The 24,459-nt window shown below is 40.9% G+C and overlaps 1 protein-coding gene and 2 long non-coding RNA genes across 5 annotated transcripts in view; 1 reads left to right on the forward strand and 2 right to left on the reverse strand.

Moving 5' to 3' along the window:
• Positions 1 to 5: 5 nt before the first annotated feature.
• LOC125382010 lies at positions 6 to 1,863 on the forward strand. Its single transcript, XR_007222129.1, has 3 exons — positions 6 to 502; positions 696 to 873; positions 1,747 to 1,863. It is a non-coding gene; the product is annotated as an uncharacterized LOC125382010 (long non-coding RNA).
• Positions 602 to 1,842, reverse strand: LOC125382011. Its single transcript, XR_007222130.1, has 2 exons — positions 1,704 to 1,842; positions 602 to 848 (listed from the first exon to the last, which is right to left on the reverse strand). It is a non-coding gene; the product is annotated as an uncharacterized LOC125382011 (long non-coding RNA).
• Positions 1,864 to 8,749: 6,886 nt separating the features above from the next.
• Positions 8,750 to 24,459, reverse strand: part of LOC124119634 — a 46,021-nt gene continuing 30,311 nt past the window's right edge. For 2 of the 3 annotated variants that reach the window (XM_048399434.1, XM_046482220.2), the window contains exons 2-18: positions 22,254 to 22,301; positions 20,691 to 20,878; positions 20,222 to 20,398; positions 19,146 to 19,783; positions 18,307 to 18,457; positions 17,010 to 17,825; positions 16,643 to 16,821; positions 16,024 to 16,192; positions 15,498 to 15,598; positions 14,847 to 14,880; positions 14,443 to 14,546; positions 14,200 to 14,355; positions 13,391 to 13,603; positions 12,932 to 13,020; positions 12,241 to 12,406; positions 11,453 to 11,598; positions 8,750 to 10,737 (exon numbers count right to left, since the gene is read on the reverse strand). In XM_048399434.1, coding sequence (XP_048255391.1) covers positions 9,828 to 10,737; positions 11,453 to 11,598; positions 12,241 to 12,406; positions 12,932 to 13,020; positions 13,391 to 13,603; positions 14,200 to 14,355; positions 14,443 to 14,546; positions 14,847 to 14,880; positions 15,498 to 15,598; positions 16,024 to 16,192; positions 16,643 to 16,821; positions 17,010 to 17,825; positions 18,307 to 18,457; positions 19,146 to 19,783; positions 20,222 to 20,398; positions 20,691 to 20,878; positions 22,254 to 22,261 — 4,245 coding nt within the window. In that variant the 5' untranslated portion in view covers positions 22,262 to 22,301 and the 3' untranslated portion in view covers positions 8,750 to 9,827. Of the gene's footprint in view, positions 10,738 to 11,452; positions 11,599 to 12,240; positions 12,407 to 12,931; positions 13,021 to 13,390; positions 13,604 to 14,199; positions 14,356 to 14,442; positions 14,547 to 14,846; positions 14,881 to 15,497; positions 15,599 to 16,023; positions 16,193 to 16,642; positions 16,822 to 17,009; positions 17,826 to 18,306; positions 18,458 to 19,145; positions 19,784 to 20,221; positions 20,399 to 20,690; positions 20,879 to 22,253; positions 22,302 to 24,459 lie in introns of those variants that run through there. The other variant, XM_048399435.1, reaches the window with a different exon arrangement.

Below are 24,459 nucleotides of genomic sequence, written 5' to 3' on the forward strand. Positions count from 1 at the left end.
TAATTTAAAACATCACGGTAAAATTGTTATTGAACGCCTGCTATATAATACGGCCGCGTGTAAATAATTAAACCTGAATTCGACAATCCAGTATTTGATAGTATTAGTGACGATCCACGCAGCCGGGGCACAATTCAAACACGTCAGCGAGACGACACCTGATCCGAAACGTGGCCACTTTTTTCCATCATAGGCGGCCGGGACCTATTGTATCCCAGAAATGCCGCGGTGTTACTGTATAATTATCATATATTGTAACATAAAAGTAGGTATGTTCCCTGATCTGATTGGTTAAAAAGTGTTGTCGAATGAGCATAACATCGCTGAATTTTTGGGGTCTCATCATAGTGTATGTATACATTAATTAATAGAACTATTTTTGAAATCATCAACATGGAGGAACAGATGGAAATTTACCCTGACTTCCACATCGGAGATTTCGATGAAATATTGAGTGAATGGGGCGACGTGACATTTTCTGAGATAATTCAAGAATTTGAAGGTAAATGAAATTTACCTTTTTCCATTAATTACAAAATCATAATCATAATTAATGTAATTTTCTTGGGCTTGGCCAAAGGAAAAAACAAAACAAAATCAATTTTTAACAGAGTAAAAAACATTTATTGCAACTCTATAATAGTTATGACTTTCATACACCCACCTAATTTTGTTATTATTATAACCCACAACAGCTGTTGAAGCTGGAAACCGTTCTGAGATGGCCCCTGAACTAGGAAATACAGCCAGCGTTTCCGTAGAGCCCAAAGTTCAAGCGTCCAGTCACCGCTTCGCGTCCCTTGATGAAAAAGCAGTACAGGACATCGTGGATGGGAACCTCTCCAAATCTACTGGGAGTTAAAATATTTCGACGTAAGCCATTGAAACATAAATGAATACATAAACACATACCAAAATTTCCTACGCAGATTCGATCAACATCAGCGAGAGTTACCTCCCTTACACCATTGCCATACAAGCTCCTTCCCAGCGCGTGACACCTTCGTTACACTCTCGGTAACATCGCTGCCACCAGTGTGGGCGCGGCCATTACAAGAATCTTGAAATTTGCCCTCTAACCCCAAATGTAGTAACGTTGATACTTTTGTTTATGTCTTTGGGAATGCCGTCATATTTCATTTTCAAAAGGTGTACGACTGACCATGTTTTCCAGATGAATTTACTTTGTTATCTTAATAATCAGATTGGTTCGAGATTGCAGACTAACGGAAAATCAACCAACTTCTCCCTTACATTCTTACTATATCAATAACACGATAGTTTTAATGAAACAGAAATTCAAATTGACAAACGAAGAAAATAATTTAGCAGCGATAAGTGTATTCGGCGTCACGACAGTCGTCGCTTGTTTGTAAACATAACGGTCATTCGGTTGCGAGTTCAACTCCAAGCATGGTTGTGGCCACCTATTCACAGTGGGGAGTTTTGACTGGTGGCAGCGATAGTATAGAGAGCTCCGCGAACGGGCTATCGCTGTGAGGAGCTTGATTGCCATAATAGCATGGTAAAGCGTGACCAATGTGTCATCGCAAAAATTGGCAATAATATAACGAGATTGACCAAAATCTTAACATAAATTAAATATTTCATTTTGTAAGATTTGAGATATGTTATACTAAATGGATATACGGAAATTTCATTTAAACACGACACCGTAATAATAACGAATTACTCCCACTTACCGTCACATTTGTACCCTGAACAAGGCAATCTTTTCACTTCCAGAAAGGCTTGGTTTCCGAGGTTTTGAACGCACGTTCGAAGAGCTTCCTGCTTTTCAACTGAATGAGAGACTGAGATTCTTTTATGCCGAAGTCAGAAATGCTGAGAGAGACCTTTACTCAAAATCGAGTTTTGTTGGGTTGAGTGCTGCCATACACAGCCACATCAGGGGACCGCCATTTGAGCGCAGCATAAACATTATCCAAGACCGGGAATTTCACACTGCAAACTGCCGTCACTTTGCTGTCAAACGCAGGTATTGAAAATCGCGAGATTTGCAGAATTACCGGCCACAAAACCGATGAATCGTTGAAGTCGTATTCCATTGACTCGAGCCCGTCTCAAAAACGACATTATTCGAACATTTTTCAGGGACAGCAGCAGCTCGCTAACGAACGTAATTTGGTACCTGTCAAAGATACAAATATCCTGCCACTGTCCACTGCTCCCGTGAATAATTTCCAGGTTAATTCTTCTGCTAATTTCCACGGTCTCTCTCACATATGTTATTCCACTGTAACAGTAAACAACTTTTTCAATCCCAGCTAAGCTGCATGTCTGAAATTTCGCACATGTTTGACGTCTCTTGTCACCACCTCAGTTTCAGGCGAGTTGACACTATCTTGTACAGGGGCCAAACAGTATGTACATCTTTTCTAATTTTGATTATTTGTATTTCATAGATACGCATAACTACAAATTACAAGTAAGATGGGGGAACTGTGATAAAGAATTGAATTTGTGATATTTCCTGTTGTTTGTTTATTTTCTGAGAAATGGGCTTGAACATGTGACCACCCCTTTCTTAAAATGGATCCTCATTATTGGAGTACCTCGAAACCATTGATCGGTTTCGCGGCACCCCATATCATGCATCTTTTCGAAGGTGAGCACGAGGAGACGTATTACTAACGACAGTCTTGTTGTGTCATGCGCTCAGTAAATTAGTTCCTCCTAAATATCGATTTTAATTAACGTTCATGTTACAATGTCGATAAATATTACGGCGTCGTGTTCAAATGAAATTTCCGTACATCCATTCATCATAACATCACGCAAATCTTACAAAACGAAATATTTATCTCCTAAATGGATAGGCTTCTCGGCAGGATAATGCCAACGGATTAAAACGATATCCGTTGGAGTCATATGCGGATAGAGAAGGTCAAGTTGGGACTACTTTCAGTGTTTATAAACAAACACGGCGTCGCCCTTGTCATTTGGCGATCGAGTCAGAATTAACCATCGGGAATCTGGATAATCTAAATGGATAATTGCTATCATTATCAAAAGAACAGTCTAATATACTGAAAATCAGTGTCTAACTGTGACGTTGCTAAGGCATTTTATAAGTTTTAGCAACTCTGGAGATATAAATTTCGAAACAATTTTGCGAGGGCACGGGGCCTAGCTAAGCGGGATCAGTAGCCATATCTGTGCTTGTAGACCTCGGTGGCTTGAAACCTTTTCCACAGATTCAAATAGTTGATTTGGCCGAAATATATTTGAATTGTTACCTTGTTACGTTTTGTCGCTGTGTGTACATCTGACTGCACTTAACGTTATGCCAGGACAGACGTCAACAACGTCTGAACGTGGCCGTGACGCCTCATAGACTAGGGTAAGAATAGCTTCCCTTTGACAAAGGGCAGTTACTCTAGCGGGCAGACCGGTTGATTGCCGCGAAAGACAAGTAAAAACAATTGTTTTGCGTATATATGTTGCTTCGCCACTGTATAAGAAACCCATTTTAGTTGGAACTATATTGGCTACTGTCACTGTCCGACTGACACATCACTTACCCTGTGACGTAATAAATATTAATGCGCGCATTCCAGGAAACCTCGCAAATGTTTCGGTAATGTTTGTGCGAGAGGGAAAGCGATTTTCAATCACAGAATTAAAGAATGACCTTATATGATAAAGACATTATCACGTTTGTGTGTTTGGGGGTTGTTAATTTCCTGTACTAGGAATAAACACTATGTATTTAGCTCGCCAAAGCTCGCTAAATACAATATTTATTCCTAATGCTCGCCAAAACTCGCTAAATACAACGTTTATTCCTAATGCAGGACATTTACCATCCCCAAACACACTCGCGTGATAACCTCTACCCACGTGGTAAAGATACAGGTGGTTGACCTTGTTTTATTCGTTTTGATTGGATAACCGTGACCTCTGTCACGCCGGGACTACTTTTTTCATTCATGAAAAATCGCCAGACGTCATTCATTTTGCAATTATAAGGCAGAACTGAAGGTATTTACAAACACTTTATTAAACCAATTAAGTTAGTCACACGCATCAAATTCCGTTTGCACTCTATATAGGTTATGCATAGAGCTTCTACAGACATAACATAATCGAGCTATTGCCTTTTACAATGTACGACTACCGATCCATAGCTCGAGGGTCCTATGAGACTACCAGATCACTCAAAGTGAACATTTCCGACACAGATCATTCGAAGTGTGCCTGACTTCTGATTATGTGGCCCAAAATATCCCAAATGTGAACATTAACATTCCCCATCTCTAGCATAAAACGCTGTGAGTAGATCAGGGTTGTCTTTTCGTATTCTGGTGGTGACCTTGCCCTTAGTTTGAAGCTGCAGCAATGAAATTGCATCACAATGCTAGGCAGACCATTTTGACGTCATTGTAACCATGACGTCACAATCAAATGACATCACTAATGGCTCAGCTACTGAGGCTGTCAGCAGTACTTTTTACACTTAGCCACTGCTTATTACTGTCTCCAAACTGAAATAGTTGGAAGAATGATGTTGGATGATAAATAAAATCTCACCTCATGTCTTTGGATACCAAATATAACAACACTCGTTGATAAAAGTGGGGAAACTCGCCGGCACAGCCTTGGAGTTTTTCCACTTTTATCAACTCGTGTTAATATATATATGATATCAAAAGACACTCAGGTGATATTCTCTATGTAATATAATGGTCTGCAGTGACACACAGCCCAACTGACCTAGTTGATACTGCCTGTATGTTGATGATCAATGTGTGATATGGGAAGATCGTATCTTTGTACTCGATCGGAGATGTCAGCAGTGCCTTTGGCGTGGTCCAAACGTGGCTAGATAGATACAGTACTCGTCTAAACTAACCTCCCTCGATGGTGATCCGGTCCAGACACGTCGTCACTATCCGATAGCGAGACTATCCGATCATATGCACCCGATCACAAGTGCCCCATCACATTGATCAGATCGCATTGGCCAGATCACATGGTCCACATGATATGGACCGGATCACATTTGCACCACATGATATAGATTCGACACATGAACCCAAACACATTGACCAGAGCATATGGACCAGATCATTTAGAGCAGTTCAAATACATCCGATCGTATGAGTAGATGGACCACATTATGTGGTCCCGTGCACATGGACAATATACACCAGACCACATCGACCTGATCATCTACACCCGATCACATGGACCAGACCATATACACCCGATCACATGGACCAGACCATATACACCCGATCACATAGACCAGACCATATACACCCGATCACATGGACCTGATCATCTACAACCGATCGCGATCACATGGACCAGACCATATACACCCGATCACAAGAACCCGATCACATGGACCAGATCATATACACCCGATCACATGGACCAGACCATATACACCCGATCACAAAACCCGATCACATGGACCAGACCATATACACCCGATCACAAGAACCCGATCACATGGACCAGACCATATACACCCAACTACAAGAACTCGATCACATGGACCAGACCATATACACCCGATCACAAGAACCGACCACATGGACCAGATCATATACACCCGATCACATAGGCCAGATCATATCCTCCCGATCACAAGAACCCAATCTCATGGACCAGACCATATACACCCGATCGCAAGGACCCGATCACATGGACCTGCACATATACACCCGATCCGATGGACGCGCACATATACACCCGATCGCAAGGACCCGATCACATTTGGACCACATCATATAGATTCGTTCATATGAGCACAGAAGTACAGGGCTAACGGACATATGTGTGGGCACGACCACAACCTGCAGGTAACACACACACACACACACACACACACACACACACACACACATATATATATATTATCCTGTTAGAATTAAGAGTTACCGCAGAACTGATACTGTATCTATCAATTTCTTGTCCCCCCCCCCCCCCCCCCCCCCCCCCCCCCAGTGTCAAAGTGTCTAAAACAGAAGAAACAAACATGTTTCTGTGAGGGTTACAGTCAATCAATGTAGCAAACTGGTTGTCTCTCAGGGGGGCCATGTTGGTTTGTTGTTGCAGTTCGCTGTCACTTATCCACTTGTTTTGTGGCTACAATTAATGTCGAGGTTGGCATGTCTGAGCACAACAGAATTTCTGGAGGGTCTTTTCCTCATGAATCACACACATGACCCTTTCGGGACATATAAGCCTTTGGATTCAATTAGTTCCGAGGCATCATCTAAGTTGACCTCAGCCGCTGAACGACTAAGCTGTTGAACCCTTACTTTCAAGTGGTGTGTGCATATGCCCATTTCAGCTGTGGGCACTAGCTCAAAATTCAGCTGAGCTGTACTGTGGACTATTGTTTGACACAATCCTTGAATCATGTAGATTTCACTCCTCGATCTGGGGTTCAACATGATCACAGTCTAAAAATAGCAACTGCAACAATTTACTACCAGAAGAAAATCCTGGTCAACCATTAGAAACGTGTGGCAAGTACATGCTGTGATATGTACATCTGTATGTCCAAAGGCCTCCATGTAAGAGACATGAGGATATCTAGCACCATATATTTATGAATTCGAATTATCAACTTTGACAAATGTTTAAAGGTGAAATTGTCAGTTTCTTATGGAAAGTCACGGAAGAAATGCATCTAGATCTATCAGTGGAGACAAGAAGATAACTCGATAGTTGCTATTCAGTGACCGCTGAGGTGACAGAGGTGTCTGCCATCCACATGGTTGATACACCTACCCTTGAGACTCTCTCATTTTTTAAATATGGCCTCACACTGAATACTTTACAGAACAAATATTTCATTTATGTAGAAATAGATGTAATCTACTCTCTGTACGAACTGCAGTTTGGCCAAGATTTGAATACACAACAGTGTTCGTTGTCACCATACCCTTCCAACCAATGATCGTTGTCAAGCAGACCCATCAAATACAAATGACTTTTTCATTATTTTCCACCTCAGCTAATAGAGTAGCTAGAACACGAAAACAATAAATTCTGGTATGGTTGTTCTATTTGTTTTAATACAACGATGAGGGCACATATGCAGATAAACATAGCCAGCAGGGGTATCTCCCATGAACTCTCAATATATCTGTACATCATAATGGTAACATGACTTCCTCTGATATTTGAAGTTATGAACACACATAATCAATGTATACAGTATACCTATCTACTAATCACTTGAAATATCGTCAGAAACACAATTAAATAATTCATAGTTGTCAAAGACCTGCCTGACCTTGGTGATCATTTGTTTAATACACCAAGTCAAAACTTTCAAATGAAAACTATATCAGCGTCTACGCTTCTGATACCCTTATAATGAAAATAGACATTGCCTATGATTGCCAGCTGAAAATAGTCGCCAAAACAATGCAAACCTGAGGCCTAAAACACAACCTGTTGGTTCAAAAGATGCATGTGCAGAATGAAAATTCGCTAAAGATTTTTTTCAGTTACCCCGGAGGAATTTGTGGTATCAAACGGCCGGAATTGTCAATAACTGTGGCAACCCCAGCAGTCAGATCTACAGGGATGGCGTCCCATGGTGTTACCTTTCCTTCACCAACAGCAACAGAGAACACTCTTACAGCACAACAACACCATTTTTTCATCGGACATAATATACATCATATGCAAAGTCTTCTATTTTAGTGTATTTTAGTATATATATACTAGCCACATAAAGAAACTGTGCACGGAGAAAATATATTCTGGATTGAAATACAACACAGCAAGAACAAAATGATGCAGACGCTGTAGCACCTGAATGATCGGACCATAAGAAAATGTCAACGGGACCTGAACAACATCTGTTACGATGACGTCAGAAGATCAAAATGGAGTAGGGGGTCAAACGACAAAGTCACAAAGTCAATAACGGGTATGACCACCCTGTGCGTGAATCATAGCAGTGCATCGGCGACGCATGGAGTCCACCAAATGGGCATGGAAGGCCTGGGGAATGGCCTGCCATATCCTCCTCAAATCCTGTGCCAAGTCACGGACGTTATCTGGCGGATGTGGAAGACGACGCAGACGGCGCTCCATTTCATCCCACACATGCTCTATTGGGGAGAGACCTGGAGAAATTGCCGTGCTGTTATCCCACCCCAAATCATCACAGAGCAACCTCCAAAACGATTCCTCTCCACAATACAGTTGTGTGCAAAACGTTCTGCCAAACGCCGGTAGACATGTTGGCGCCGGTCACTGTGGGAAATGTTGAACCTCGATTCATCTGTAAAGGTTGGCGAACATGATTTCGGCACCATCTTAGACGGTCGACGGTCGATGTGTAACTCGAATCCATCTGTCCTGTCTTGGCGTCGTTACTCGGGGACGTCCTGAACGTGGGTGGTCGGCAACGTCATTTGTGTTCTGATAACGCCTCACCAATGCTGAAATCGTGTTAAGATGGCATTGGAAATGTGTTGCCACCTGTTGTTGCCTCATTCCCGCTCGGATCATTCCAATGGCTTCATGATGCTGTGCAGCAGTCAATCTTGGCATGATTTGCTTGTGATATGCTTGTGTCTGCGCCTGATAAAGTTTTGAATTTTTGAATGACCACAGATCATGCTTTCCAAAGTGACAGCGAATTTTGAGTTGCGCATGCTGTGTACAGCTGCACAGGATGCACGTGCAGTAACACTTTGCACGTCCATAGGCCCCCATCAATGACGTCATATCGCATGGCACGTGCATGAGCGTTTGAATGTCTCCAATAATTGCTGTGTTCAAACCTATATTTCATATATGGACGGTGTGCCCTTATATCTATATTTTCTCCGTGCACAGTTTTTTTATGTGGCTAGTATATATCAAAGTGGACCTGGCATATTAGGCACTGATCTTATGATCATTAGTATATAACAAATGTTATATTTGGGATTACATTCTCTTTGTACAATACAGATTCTAGTACCTTTGGGGTTATTCGGTTATTAGTCCTATTCGGGACTCGAACTCACACTCTCAGTGTGAGTTAACTAATTGCCAGCACATAAAGTCAGCTATCTAACCAACTTAGCCACCGAGGCTTCCACAAAAATGGTAGTCAAGATCACATTCTTTGTGTACCCCTCTGACAAGTGTAAATTGGCACGGATCACATGGCCAAAAGCTATCAACTAGAATCTGTACTTTACAAAGAGAGTGTAAACCAAAATATAGCATTTGTTACATTTGACCACTTTCTAAATGGTATCATGTATTCATCATTAGTATGGCTTGAGCAATTGATAGTGTAATACTTGGTTTGTTTATTTATACATTTTATATGCAGTATAAATACGGGTCAAAGATACACTTTATAACCTGTCAATGTTACTAATTGCAGCAATTGTAGGAGCATTTGGATATTGATATTTGATATGTCATATTGCTTTGACTAATGCTATCAGTATTGAAACGAGTTTGAAGGAGAAAGTTAAACGAATGGGAGGGGAGAAAGTTTTGGGTATGTTACAATTTTTGTTGGGTTGGTGTTGGATAGGGTTAGGGGTAGTGTTTGGGTTAGGGTTAGGGTAAGAGATAGTATCAGGGTAAGGGTTAGGCCTAGAGATAGGGTTAGGGTTAGGTCTAGAGATAGGGTTAGGGTTAGGGTTAAAAGTAAAGTTATAGTTATGGTTAAAGTTAGGCAGTTCATTGATCTCCATGTCATATAGGTATGACCAATACTGAGTACAGGGGTGAGGGTCAGTTGACAGTCACTCATGTACCAACTCCGTCCTACACAGGGAGTTTTTATGTCAATCCTGACAACTACTACAAGGCCCGTCATTTTACACATCATCTTCGTTGACTGTGGTACATTGTGCATCAACTATGGCTCGCAGATAACCATCATCTTCTTCCTCAACTCTCTGGTAGTCTGGACTCATAGGAGCTGGCTGAAACGTCCCATTATGGTACACAGTACTTCTCTTAAAATTCACAATGCCTGTGTTCTCGTTCATTCTTGGACGTGGTGATACACCAGTGTTGCTGAGGGTAGCTCCATTTGGTTTTGGAAGGTGGTTATCACCAGTATCTCCATTCACAATGTTAAGACTCAACCACAAATTTTCTTCTCTCCTTTCAACTGAAGAAGACAGTATCCTAGGCTCTCCATGCTCCAAACTGTCTTCTTGCCGCAAATGTTCATTTGTACCTGATACACTTTCATCTCCCGTATCATTGAAAGCCAAGTTATCTCTCCCTTCTGGCTCGTTTGGAAATAAACTTTTCACTTGAGTAGATGAGCTGTGTCTTTTCCGCCTCTTTTTGAGTCTTCGCGTTGTGTTTGAGGAAGTAGAAGATGAATCTCGGGGGAATGGAGAATGTATCATCATCCACGCCTGAGTTCGACGTCTTGCTTTGTTCCGACCTCGATGAGACCTAAGCCGTACATCTTTAGTACTCAAGTGATCATTGTGTTCAGATGTGGTAGCTTGTGGTCCCTTTAGTGATTCATAAATATTTCCCTGGCTGTATAAAGCTTGTTCGTAGTCATCATAAGTATTCTCTTCTTCAGGGTTATTGCGAAGTCTTTTAATGATACCTTTTACAGTTCGCCTAAATTTTCCCAACCTTTTCAAAGGTGAGACTCGAGATCTTTGACACACATTAGGTGGATCTCCTGCACGTAGAAATGGGGCCATATCCTGCTTCAATTCCATCCTTCTCTGGTGGCAAGCTATGGCATCACGGAGGCTAAAAGAGAAAAGTGAATTGAATACAAAAGCAGAAAACACAATGACAGTAGAAGTAAATAGGCATTACCTAATTACTCTTCATGTGAAGGGAACAGTCAACTTTACCTGGAGCAGAATGTCCACCTTTGGTGTCTACAGTTATTCAGGTACAATCGAGCATGCTTTTCCCAAGAAGATTTCAAAGAGCGACTCTTGATTAATAGTCGTTTGATCAGGGTTTCAACATTTAATGACTATATAAAACAAAACAACCCAACAAATGACTGTTTCAAGGCTGGATATTTCAAGACTGAGGTTTATATGTTGTATAGATGTCACATTATACCACGCCTCACTGTTTTATAGCCTGTATGCGCTATACGCCCGTCAACTCATAGATCAGGGCTAAAACATTCAAGGTCTTAGAAAAGTCTTTTAAAATGTTTTTGCTAAACATGTTTTTTTCAGGTGGACAATTGACTTGTCTTTGTGACTGATGCCACCGGTGGGGCAGGACACATGCTCAGTTGCTCATCATATAGTTTCATATAATCGGAATCGTACAAATGACTCTTATGGAGATTGTGTTTTGGTTATGGAAATGGTTTTGTTGCTTTTATTTATTTGTGACAGAATATAGTTTCAGACAGAGTTTCAAGATAAACAAGTTTTGTTCACTGTGATATATAACTTTTTCACATCATTGTCAATAGAATCCAACAAAGAAAACTCACTTTTCCCGTAGGACCTGCACCACATCTGCTATGGTTGGCCTCTGAGTTCTGTCTGGACGCCAACACTTCTGCAGGAGGTTGTACAACCACTCTGGACATATGTCTGGCTTGGTAGGATAGTCTCCATTCTGCTTTGCCATGATAAGCTAAAACAGAAATATCATAACATGGATAGTGTTATGGTTGGGATAAACCAGCCGATAAACATGTCCCCTAGCAGGAACTACTTCTGATAAATGTATAGACAGATGTGCTGCTAACTTGCTAAAAGTTTTTGCATGACATTCCATAAACGTTACTTTAGGTTTCCCCGATGTGCGAGTGCTTATATGTAAACCAACATGGCTGCAAGTCATTTGCCACCCATGTATTTTGTTCATTCTCTATTTCTAAAAATACTTCACATTAACGTAAACTTTGATTTGTGCAGATAAAGTTATTATTATCCTTATGTGTTTCCATATTGTAAATTTCATATTTTGTCAGAGAAAGAAGGCATTATGCCCGACATAGACTCCCAGATTACAAGTATTATTCCTAATATAAGATATTTATTGTACGACAACACACGGGAGTATTAACCTCTGTCAAATCTCAAAGAATTATTCTAACAAAGCTTCACCTTCCATATCCCATAGACACACACTAATTCAATAATAACGACAATGTTATTCAGTACACTAGCATTTAATATTTGGTAAGAAAGAGAGGCCAATACTTCCTGTTTTAGAGATGGCATTGGTACAAGATATCAAAACAATACTTGTTCCCCTGAAATCAATGCGAACCTCCTTATCCTTCAACATGCAGTAGGGCACACGGAGAACCTTCGTCCTGGATGGATTGGTGCTGTGCAGGTCATACGACTGAAGCACTTCAAACGTCATCATGGCCCACATGTAGACGTCTCCAGGAGCCGACCAGATGTTGTCTATCAGCGTCTCTGGGGGGAGCCTATTATAGAATGAGGGATTGTTTACTTTATTTAAAAAGAGGCAACCTTGTACTTGCAATTACAATTGTTGCTACTACAACTTAATTCATTCAAATAAGTTTATGTTCAGGTTGACTGCTGAGTATTAATTTGAGGCATTCAACTGTCAACAGTCAAAAGATTGCTATTCAATGTTATAAACTGTGGAGCAAAGGAAACAATACCCATAATTTGAATCTATCATATGTTTCATTTTCAATTGAAAAGATCTTATTGAAGTTATCAAAGTCATATAAAAAACTGAACTGTACTGGTGCTTAGCCAGCACTCAAAGACATTTCATTTCTTACCCAAGTCTTCATAGAACCTTTATATTTTTGCACAAAAGTACTCGGTCTACTTCTGTGTAGGGGTGTGATACCAGATACGCTGGATGCGCTGTCACATTGTCACGTTGTACAGGGGAGACAATTCGTCAGACATACCTGCCTTCGCTTCTTTAGCGTTTTGCTCCACAACAAATTATATTAGGAAGTTCTACTTACCACCTTGTGCTCTCCCTTGAAGGGATGCTGAAGACAATGTCCGATATTTGTGAGAGCTTCTTCATTCTGCAAACACGACTGACGTAAACCTTGAATGAAAACCAATTGGGAATCAAACTCAAATGAGACATAAAACTGACATGACCATGGGACAAAAACAATATTATGAGTTAAACTTGATGTACAAACATAATTGTGGATACCATATTAAACTTCATCGATGAAAAGTCAAACAAGTATTGAAAGTATATATACGATGAAAAGGCATTTATTATCATATGCAGATGCGGTATTATTCACTAATTGCAGAGTGACCATACTTTTACTTGACCATACACTGAACAAGCCACCTAATGATTCAGGGAACCATTATTGATTTCATGTGGAATTGAAACTATGCCAATTGCCAATATAGAGTGAAATGAGAAGTATAAAGAACTTAACAAAATAGATTCTCACTTCACACGTGGACTTGTTGACCAAGAAGTTCTTTGCTCTAAGGTCTCCGTGAAGCCATTTCTTCTCATGGAAGTCCTTAAGTGCCTCTGCTACTTGCAAACATAGGTGAATGTATTTCTCTATGAATCCACTGTACCCTATTAAAAAATTGGTGTCAAGTCCATGGGAACCAGCAACATCGTCAAGGGTGTCACAGTCGGGGTAAAGCCTTTGCTGTTGGTGAGAACAGAAAATAGGAAGTCCTGTAAACACTGCATAACATTCATTTCACATACACGTCGACTGACTCCGTGGTGTAGTGGATTGAGTGCCTGATCAGAGATCGGGAGACCCAGGCCGTGTGATATTCACATTAACAGTTGCTACTTGTTACAGCCTGCCACTTGGCATTAGGGGGATAAATCAAGCACTGGAAAGATCGGAGTTTAATGTGTCTGAGTGGGATATCCACCTTAAACTGTGTCATGGTATCTTAGTGGTTAGCAGTGGTACAAATAATCATACACACACACGAATCTTGAAGTTACGTGAAACCCCATGTCACTTCATCTCAAGTCACCTCACCTCACATAAACGATGGGTATGCTGTGTTTTTGTGACATGCCATGGAATTCCCATGTTGTCAATAACCATCAAATAAAAACAAGGGATAAGACAACTCTTCCCTTACAAGAGATAAAATCTATGCGATTTCATATTCGTGGGTGTTATTGAGTATTTGACGACCGGAAATTCCATTTTGAACTGTTGACGTTAGCAGAAAGTTCAAATGTTATAAAAAAAATTGCAGGGACGTTTTGGTGTCATACTTGTATATAGAATCCAGGCCCATGAGGCTCCGTTTTGGTGTGACAATCGACTCGGATCTGGCGAAAGCCGGCAGCAGTCAGCTCGGGAACTGTATGCTTCACAAAGTCCTCTGTCATGCTCTCTTCTACTGTGATGCCTCCTTCGGGATTCAGTTTCTACAAATGAAGTAAAGACAAAACAAACAATATAATGTTTCCAAAAAGTATATAGAAGTAACAACAAATTATTTCAGGTAGACCTACCAGTCTGATGTCATCCGAAGCCATCAGTTCCGTCTGGGTCACTGCAGGTATCCTTGAAGCTATCCACGCCTCCCTCCTCATGTTCACATATCCCCGTTCCTTCACTGCAATGTATTTCAGTATGTATTTATGTGCTTTCATGCACATCCTTATATAACAGACAATCGTTTTGGAAACAAAATGTAATTGTTCTTTCACACAACTAGCACTAAAACATGATATATTAATTAAGCATTGTTATTGATATGGCATATATGTGTGACCCAATCATGGCATGGCCAAATGGAGCCTAAGTGTGACAATTGCAGGAAGCTAATTTAGCATGACTTGCGTGTACAATCGAACCGACAATAACTTTAAAAAGAACAAAAATCCTGCTTCACGCAAATTGTAAATTTATTTACCTTTTCTAAATTCATGAATGTATCCTGGAACTCCCTGAAACACAAAACAAACATCCCCTATACAATCTCAACGTTCCTTATGAATCAGAGTGACACAATACTCTCCACAAGGCAAGGGATGATTTCAACTTTCCAATCTTCAACTTTCACTTTATGTCAAGCAATATGCCTGCAATTCCAGCCTTTGGTGTTTTCAATTCCACAACTTTTGAGGCACAATCGAGCATGCTCTTTTCATAAAGACGTCAAGAGCGTCATACAACTTTTAATAAAAAGTTGTTGGATCAAGGTTACATCATTCAAGGTCTCAGTAAAGCTTACAAAACGTTTTATGTGAGATGTATGGATGACGCCTCGAGATTTGATGCATCAGTGACCATATTTTCCTATTTACACTTCTACCATTTGTTCCACTGTTTTATTCTATTCGTTCACTTTTTGATAGCGATTCATAAACACTTATGCTGATCATATAGTTGGAATCATCCTTTCAGCGGAGATTTTGTATGATTAAGGAAAGGAATATATGCTCTTATTATAATATACATGAGAGGTATGAAAATTGTGTAAAAGCTGTATTAGAAAACATCAAGTGGACAGTTATCATAAATTATGCCGCCCATGCAAGGTGTTGAAATGTTTGTGTATTACCTTCTCCGGCACATGGTTCCGCATTATTTGTCGTGGACACAGCACGGGATAGAACATGTCTTTCTTCACTATCACATCAAATGACGTGTCAACTGTCTCGCCTGCAAGTATTGGAGAAGATGTCATGCATGGCCCTGTTATTTGCTGTAAGTTGTAAAGATTCCTTTCAAGCTAATTGCAATATATGTTTTGACAAAGGTTAGAGAGCGCGTAGGATTGTTTAACACCCAGTCAGAAATAGTCAATAAAGCAATAACAGAGCAATATCAGGGCAATACCAGGGCAATATCAGGACAGCCTTATGCTGGACACTCTGAACCAGACAAACCTGTGACTTGAGACTGAGCAGCGATCTACATATTCGGACATGACGTCACGCAATCAGCCAATTCTATCTAATTTGCATTTAAGTTCTCAGTAGGTCTACAATTTCAACAGGGTAATATTAACTTCATGTTTATGCGTTCACTAAAACATAATTTCATTTCCACCTTATTGCAAGAAAGCATAATATATTATATATTACTGTATGTCGGATCCGGCTTCAGTTGGTCCATATATGTCTGTAGAGTGTCCCTGAACAGACTGAGCTCAATCCTTTCAGCAGTGACCTTCCTCATGCACCGGGTCAACAAGGTGTACATCTCGTCTGGGATGCATGGCCATTGAAAGGGGAGGATGTTTTCAAACATCACCTTGAGAACAAGTGAATCATAAACAGTGAGACCAAAGACCCAGCAATACCAAGGGTGATGTGGGTCCAGAGGAAATGACAAATTATTAAGTTAATGAAACCTGTCATGAGTGTCACTGGACATGTCCATGCGAATTACTTTTATTCTGTTATGGATTAATTGCATGATGAAGTAGAGAAGAAAGGCTAAAATGAGTGGGAAAAAACAATATTCTGAATTTCAAAACAAAATCTAACTGTAAGCAAGTCCTTGACCCGAGATTATATTTTACCATATATTTATACTGTCTGCACCTATACCTATATTACAGTTACAGTCCAAAATATGTTGAACTGTTGAACTGTCCATGGTAATATTATCATTCATATGAACACATATGATGACAGGGCGGTGGGGTAGCCTAGTGGGTAAAGTTTTCGCTCGACTTTCACTTTCAGTTATGCCTAATACCATTCTCATGATTTCTTCCGTGCTGTCTTTGTAGTATTCTGTGAAAGGGTCACAGCCATGGGTCCACAGAGTGTAGATGACGAGCCCCAGGGCCCATATGTCTGACTGGGGAGTGAAGGATCCAGTCAGCCACGCCTCATGGCATGTCCACCGGGTTGGGATGGCTCCAGGGTAGAAATCTAGACCATGGAAATAATGTTGGTAGCTAAACTAGTATTAGTATATGAAGGTTGCCAAGGGTTGGCACCATTCAAGAATATATGTATTTGATATCTCAATTAATATTCAATTATGAACAAAGATTAAATATATTGACTCTTTGGAGTCTAAACGAGAATATAATTTGAAAGAAACAAAATCCACACACCTCTTACTTCAGGACACTGGTCTGACTGGAAACTACAAGCCACACTAAGATCTCCTATTTTCACTCTATTCCTTACAAGGAACATGTTATTCAGCGTCAGATCACGTAACAGAACCTTCTGCCTGTGGAGTGCCATCAGTCCACTTGTGATTTCCATGAGAAAGTCACACAGTTCAAGATCTGTCAGCCAGTCAATGCTCGTCCTCCGTTGTAGAACATGATGCTGAAGCGTCATCTCCAGACAGTCCTCCACGATGTAGTAGATTGGGACTGACGTCACATTGTAGGCATACAGTTCAACCAAGTTATCATGGCTCATCAGTTTGCGCAACATGTCAAAATTGTGCATAGTATCTCTCATGTCTTGATTGATGTGTTCATAAAACGTTGAACAATAAAAGTGGTCAAAATCAGGTTTATGTGCATGAATAAGGACTTTCTGTGTCCCCATCCGTCCGTTATATGTTCGGAATTGAGATCTGTTTTCACTGACTTCGTAATCAATATGCAGTCCAGCATAAGCCTGGCCTCTCTCAATCTCCTGCTGAACTACCTTCTGCAGCAGGAGCTCGTCAAAATGTTCCTGGAGGTCATGTATTTGCTCTCTGACTGACAGTCCTGGATGCCACAACAGAGGTAGTGTCTCCTGAAGGAGACACTGAAGTCGATTCTCTCGACACACTCTGTTGTTGGAGACACGGAAACAGGACAGCAGCAAGGGCAGAGATGATGTTCTCAGCTCCTCAACTGTTCTTGTGATGAACTCAGTCAGGTCGGTCTTACAGGTTTCTTTCACATCGCCTATTTGAACGTCACCTACAACAATATTCGGGAGGTGATTATTTTTTTTCAACAAGATGAAGCATAGGGTTTTTTTTCAAGAGGACAATATATTTTTTTCTGCACTTGTGTGCTTGGAGTCATCTACATATCTATAAAATCGTTTCGAGATACTTAATGTTAAATTAAAATTAGTTACAAAACAAACAAAAGTATTGATCAAATTCCGATACTTACTTTCTGTTGCTAGTCATTTTACTATCACACGGATAGTGCACACAGAGCAATGAAACACATTATGTCTGTGGCTTAGTTACCGTGAAGATCTGGGTAAGAAATAGTAATCAGCCACCCATGCTTGTGGTAAAAGGCGACTAACGGTTGATGCATGTCATCGTATCCTAATTGGGTAGATGTCAATCACTGGATTGTCTGGTTCAGACTCGATTATTTACAGACCGCCATCAAATAGCTGGTATACTGCTGAGTGCGACGTTCAACAACAAACAAGCTTTACCTGTATTGAAAGCACTCGTCAAGGAATGGATACATCCCGTCACCAGCAACATCCTCATGGCTTGTTTCCCACGTGGACATTGTCCTCCAAGCAGGGCAGAATATATGAACTTCATATATGCCAGAGTCTTTTCGCAGCCAGGTACCATAGTCTTGAAAAAGAAATTTAATATATTTCTGATATACAATTATATAATATTTTTGAATAATATTTACATTTAAATATGTAACAAAAGGTATGTTTGGGATGACACTTTCATTGTTAAGCACAGATACTAGTACATTTTTGGGTGGAGCCCAAACCGGTATTAGAAACCCATACTCAATGTTCATGCATGGAAGTCTCGGTGGCTGAATGGGTTAGATCGCTGACTTTGTGTGTTGGCGATTAGGTGCCTCATTCTGGGAGTGTTGGTTCGAATCCCGGATGGGACTCAAATCAAAATGTACTTATATCTGTACATTTGTTACAGACCCGTGAAGATCCAGGGTATAATAGGTCTTCAGCAACCTATACTTGCCGTGAAAGGCGACTATGCTAGTCGTAAGAGGCGACTAACGGGAGCGGGTGGTCAGGTTCGCCAACTTGGTTGATGCATGTCATCGATCCCAATTGCGTGGATCGATGCTCATGATGTCAGCCACTGGATTATTGACAGACCGCCGTCACATAGCTGTGAATATTGCCGAGTGCGGCATTAAACAAACAAGCAAACAAACAAACACACATTTGTTATATTTGACCACTTTGGCCTTGTGTGTTCATTTAAATATCATTTGAACTTCAATCATTCTTTATGTCATATTTCTTACATTTCAAACAGAAAACTATTCAAATACCTGTTTCAATAACGAGAAGAGATGTGTGAATGTGTCACAGAAGTGTGCTTTTTTCACCAGGGTCAATGATTCCTGTTTATTTATATCAGAGGCATTCTTGACTTCACTGCCGAAGACCAAGCCACTCTTCCGAACTAAACGCTTAGGAAACACTTGATGGTAATGTAGCATTGCTTTTAGAAGATCATGGGCTGCTGTGCACCTCTTTTCCTTGATTAAGTCTTCAATGCTCTCCTTTCTGGTCGCTGATATCTCAGTCAGTTTCTCCACTGTTTCCTCTGATCTGTCAGGGTTACACAGCAGGCAACTGAACAGCATGAGGTTGAGGATTCCAAGGTCAAACACATGATCCTGGTACTGACTCAGACTCTTCCAGATGTTCTCTTCGACTGCAGTTATTTCTTCAACGTTGACATTGTCCTCACTGGCATACACAAACTGTCGAAGACATGTCAAGACAACTTTCCTGATATGTTCGTCATCCAGTAAAAGAAACTTAGACATTTCAGCCATTTTAGATTGTGTTTTGAGTTTGTGGATTTTCTGTGACAGAATGCATTTTTTAATTTCATCTTGCAAATTAGGAGTTTGCCATTGAGAGATAAGTTTCTGTGTACTCCAGTCGCCCATGGCAGGATCTGAAAGGATTGGACAATACATCTTAATAGCAGGGGGTATGAGGAGGAAGGGTGGAGGGGTACTTGTAAATTGTTTTAGGTCACTCACGATTAATAACACTAAATATGTTTTCAATATTTGAAAGTTAACATTAAGTTAAACGTTAACTCCATTATGTATTCTATGTATTAAGCTGACAATATCAACTTTAATGTGTTATATCAGATACCTACATTAGGTATTAATCATTAATCAGACAAACCAAATCAATAATATTCAAATGCCTAAACGAATCTTTTCCTGTTTGTCCCAATGGAATATTTAATACGTAAAATTTGAACGGATTTCCTGAGTATGAGTCTTGAGAATCTGTCGAAATCGATTACGTGCCCCCTAGCATTACCAAACATACATTTTCTGCTGCAGTTTGTTGTTTGAAGAGAAGAGTATGTACTTACTGGTCGAGTGTATGTGTCGTGCCCTTACTTGGTGTCCTCTAAAATCTTTGTGCTTCATTGTTTTTGCATTTACAAAATGTCCCCCGGGTTGTGAGACCAGGGCAGGCTCCTCCTCGATGACAGAGATTATGTCCGTCTCTGTTTTCAAGCTGTATGTACTTAGCGGGTTCGGTGATCCTGGAAATATTTAAGATGCCTTTTCTAGACCCCTGAGCAAGATAAGGATTTGCACTGGACTTGCACTGAGGTCAAAACCTATGACCAGGATGAAGTGAACGAAACTGATTATCTGTTACTCGCTCTTTAACCGAGGGTTTAGCATCACACATACATTGGAAATAATGGCTTGTTATAACAAAAAATTGTCTATTAAAAGTGAATGTGATGTTTTACAGTTGTTCATGTGATTAGAGAGAAAACTGCGAATGTTTCTTAAGCATCCAAAAACCCATAATACGGGGATAAATACCTTCGTCTTCTTCTCCATCCTGTCCAACACATTTCCTTAATGTTTGTTCTGATCGGCCAGTTACATCAGCAATGGTTTGTTCACTCCAAGTATCATTTGCCTGTGAGACAAGTGGTGTGTAGTTATGACTGCGGACAGTGTTGTGTGACTCTGGAAGGAATCTGACCCTGCTTGATTTTGACTGCTTGCTGAAAATTCACAAGTGAATATTGTTCAAACTATCTTTTATATCTTGCGTCCTTGGTATGGTGAAGATAAACACATCCACGTACACATCCACATCCACGTCCACATCTACGTCTGCGTCCACATCCACACTCATATCCACATCTATACCCACGTCCACGTCCATATCAACATCAATACCCACATCCACATCCATGTCCACATCCACATCCGCATTCTCATCCACATTCACGTCCACATGCACGTCTACATCCGCGTCAACATCAACGTCCACGTCCACATCCACATCCACATCCATGTCCATGTCCATGTCCATATCCATATCCATATTCATATCCACATACACGTCCACATCCACGACTACACTCACGTTCACGTCCACATCCACATTTACATCTACGTACACATCCACGTCAACATCCGCGTCCACATCCACGTCTAGGTCCACGTCAAAATCTATATCCACATCTACATCCTGGTCCACGTCCACGTCTATATCAACATCCACGTCCACATCAATGTCCAAATCCACACCAACATCCACATCCTCATCCACATCCAGATCAACGTCTATATCAACGTCCACACTGACGTCCACTTCCACATCCACTACCACGTCTACATCCACGTCTACATCCACGTCTACGTTCATGTTCACGTCCGCACCCACATTAAAATCCACATCTACACCCATGTCCACGTCCATGTCAATATCCACGTCCACATCCATAGCCACGTACACGTCCACAATCACATCTATATTCTTGTCCACATGTATTTCCAAACGTACGCTAACGATCATGCACACTATCGCCTTAACACCACGCTACACCATGCGTACATCCAGTTCCAGATTTACATCCACAACAACATACTGATTTTGGTGCTACAATAGTAGATATTTTATATTTCGCGAATGTTTTTGCATCGTTTAATATGATCTTCATATTTTTCCTGTAGATGAGGAGATATCTACTCTGACATACTCTGATTTCATATTCTGTTCCCGTTAAGGTTTCCAGAAGAGTCATTTAAAAAAATGCGCACGTCATGAACAGATTTAGTGAATCATAAGTCAGATTAAACGTGCATAAAGACGAAATGCATGCCCAAAACGATAAAAAAAAGGATGGCAAAATACCTTATTTTGATAAATAAGAGTAGAAACATTGTTCAATATGCTGATTATTAAAGTTTGCCCTAGCCCCTGTATATCGAGCTGTAAAATTATGAAAAAAGGCTGCATGTTTATATACTAAACAAAACCCTAATCATTGTCCCTAAATGTTTTGTGCAGTAAATTCTTTTTCGCTTTTACATATACATATGCATATACATAATCATTCAAAATGTAATATCCTGAAGTGAAATACATACGCTCCCATCTTTGACAGTGCGACAAGTCTTGACACCCAGGTCCTCGGCCTGCAAGGAATTTACAAATGAATAATTATATCTTTGTTATAGAGAAGCAGTGATCAATGATAGAGACTAAGTTTGCATTTATCGTTCATCTGAGGGCGTCCTCTGTAAACTGAAGCCCAGGACAGGAGTTTCACTGTAATGCTGACAGACAGGACTTCACATTGTGGACATCCCTTTGGGACGGAGATCATAGTACAAATAGAGAATCTCACCCGAGTGTCTTCAAAAGACGCGAGGGTGAGATTTTATTTATCATCCAACACCATTCTTCAAACTACTTCGGTTTGTAGACAGTAATAAGTCTTACGGGTAAGTGTAAAAAGTACTGCCAACAGCTTCAGTAGCAGGGCTATTATTGATGTCATTTGATTGTTACGTCATGGTAACCAATGGTCACAATGGTCTGCAAAGCAATTTCATGGCAGCGATATCTACAATGTAGATATTGTTTGATGTCACCCAAGCCAAATCTCCTGTGGGAGCCAGTTTTAGATGATAAAGTGTAGATGCAGGTTGATGTGAAAAATCGTAAAAGAACAAGAAAAATAAACTAGTAGGCTGATATTGAAAGTGCCACGTTCACTCCAATGTTTTACTTCATCCGAGATCAGCTGTTGCTGTTTTAAGTTTTAAAGATGTATGCTGAGTCAAATTAAAAACTTCACATTTCTAAAAGTAATCCCACACATGATATACAACGGACAAATGAATCAGAGAAGGTAATTTTTAATCATTAATGTCCAAAGAAGGATTTTAATTAACGGTGGTAACCATAATTTGTTCCAAGCACCTGCGGTATTCGGTAATAACATCAACAGTTTAAATCATAAGTCCCAAGCACGAGAATCTGATGGCACACAAGTTCAGTAGCGTGTATGGCCACCATGTGCGCTGACAACTGCCACACAACGCCTCCGCATGGACCTTGTGATGCTTGTGAACACATGATTGGGAAGACGACGCCATTGTTGCTGTAAAATGGTGCCAAGATCTTGCAAATTCTGTGGTTGGTTCTGGAGAGTGCGCAGACCTCTGCCAAGAGCATCTCAGACGTGTTCGATGGGAATGAGGTCGGGAGACCTTGACGGCCAGTCCATGATGTTGACTCCCGCATTCTGAAGGAAATGTCAGAATTGCTGTGTGGGGTCTGGCATTTTCGTGTTGGAAGATCAAACCGGGTCCATGTACTGCCATAAAAGGCAGAAGTTCTGATGCCAGTGCCTGGTCGCGGTAAGCAGCAGCGTTGAGGTTGCCACGGATGACAAGAAGCCTGGAACGTGCATTGCCACAGAAAGCACCCCACACCACGACACTTCCGCCTCGAAACACTGGGCGTAACGTTCATGACGGCGCCTCCACACCCTCGCCGTACCATCAGCAAATCGAAGATTAAATCGGGATTCATCACTGAAGACGACTTGATTCCAATTCCTCTGAGTCCATCGTAAGTGTCGCTGTGCCCACAATTGACGTTGACGTCTGTGTAATTGAGTCAGAATCGGCCCGCAGTATGGCCGTCGTGCTTGAAGGTGAGCAGTTCTCAGACGGTTTCGAACAGTTTGCGCACTCAGTCTACCCCTAAACAGTTCATTTCTGGTTGATGTAGGTGTCAAAAATCGTTTACGGAGGTGACGTAAGACAATCTGACGATCCTCTGCATGTGACGTCACACGTGGTCGACCTGGCCGAGGGCGATCAGAGGTGGTACCCGTTTGTTGTAGACGCGTCTGTAAATCATAAACAGTCCGTCGACTACAACCGCCAACCTTGCGACTTCAGCTTCGGACGTTCCCGTCTGCAACATGCCGATGGCAGGTTCACGTTTCACATTTGAAAGGCGTGGCCTGACAAATGGCCGTAAAGACTTTTGTTTTCTTGTGTTTTTCTTTTTTTTGTTAATTACTGCTAACAAATGCGGTATTAGGGCCACGTGACCAGTTGCACGTGAAAAACCACTTTTGCCACTATAGTGCTGTGCACATGATTTTGATCGATTCACCTGCACAAAAACGGGTGTTATCTGAAGACAATTCATGGCCATTACTGTTTATTAGTTCGTTATATCCGTTAGTTCGTTATAAGCGTGTTCGTTATAACCGTAGATTACTGTATATACACTTAGGTTCCACTGGTCAAACGGGTTGTTTTTTCACGACGA

The sequence above is a fragment of the Haliotis rufescens genome, unplaced genomic scaffold (assembly GCF_023055435.1).
Source record: "Haliotis rufescens isolate VD_foot unplaced genomic scaffold, xgHalRufe1.0.p SCAF_2, whole genome shotgun sequence".
In the NCBI taxonomy this organism is placed as follows: domain Eukaryota; kingdom Metazoa; phylum Mollusca; class Gastropoda; order Lepetellida; family Haliotidae; genus Haliotis; species Haliotis rufescens.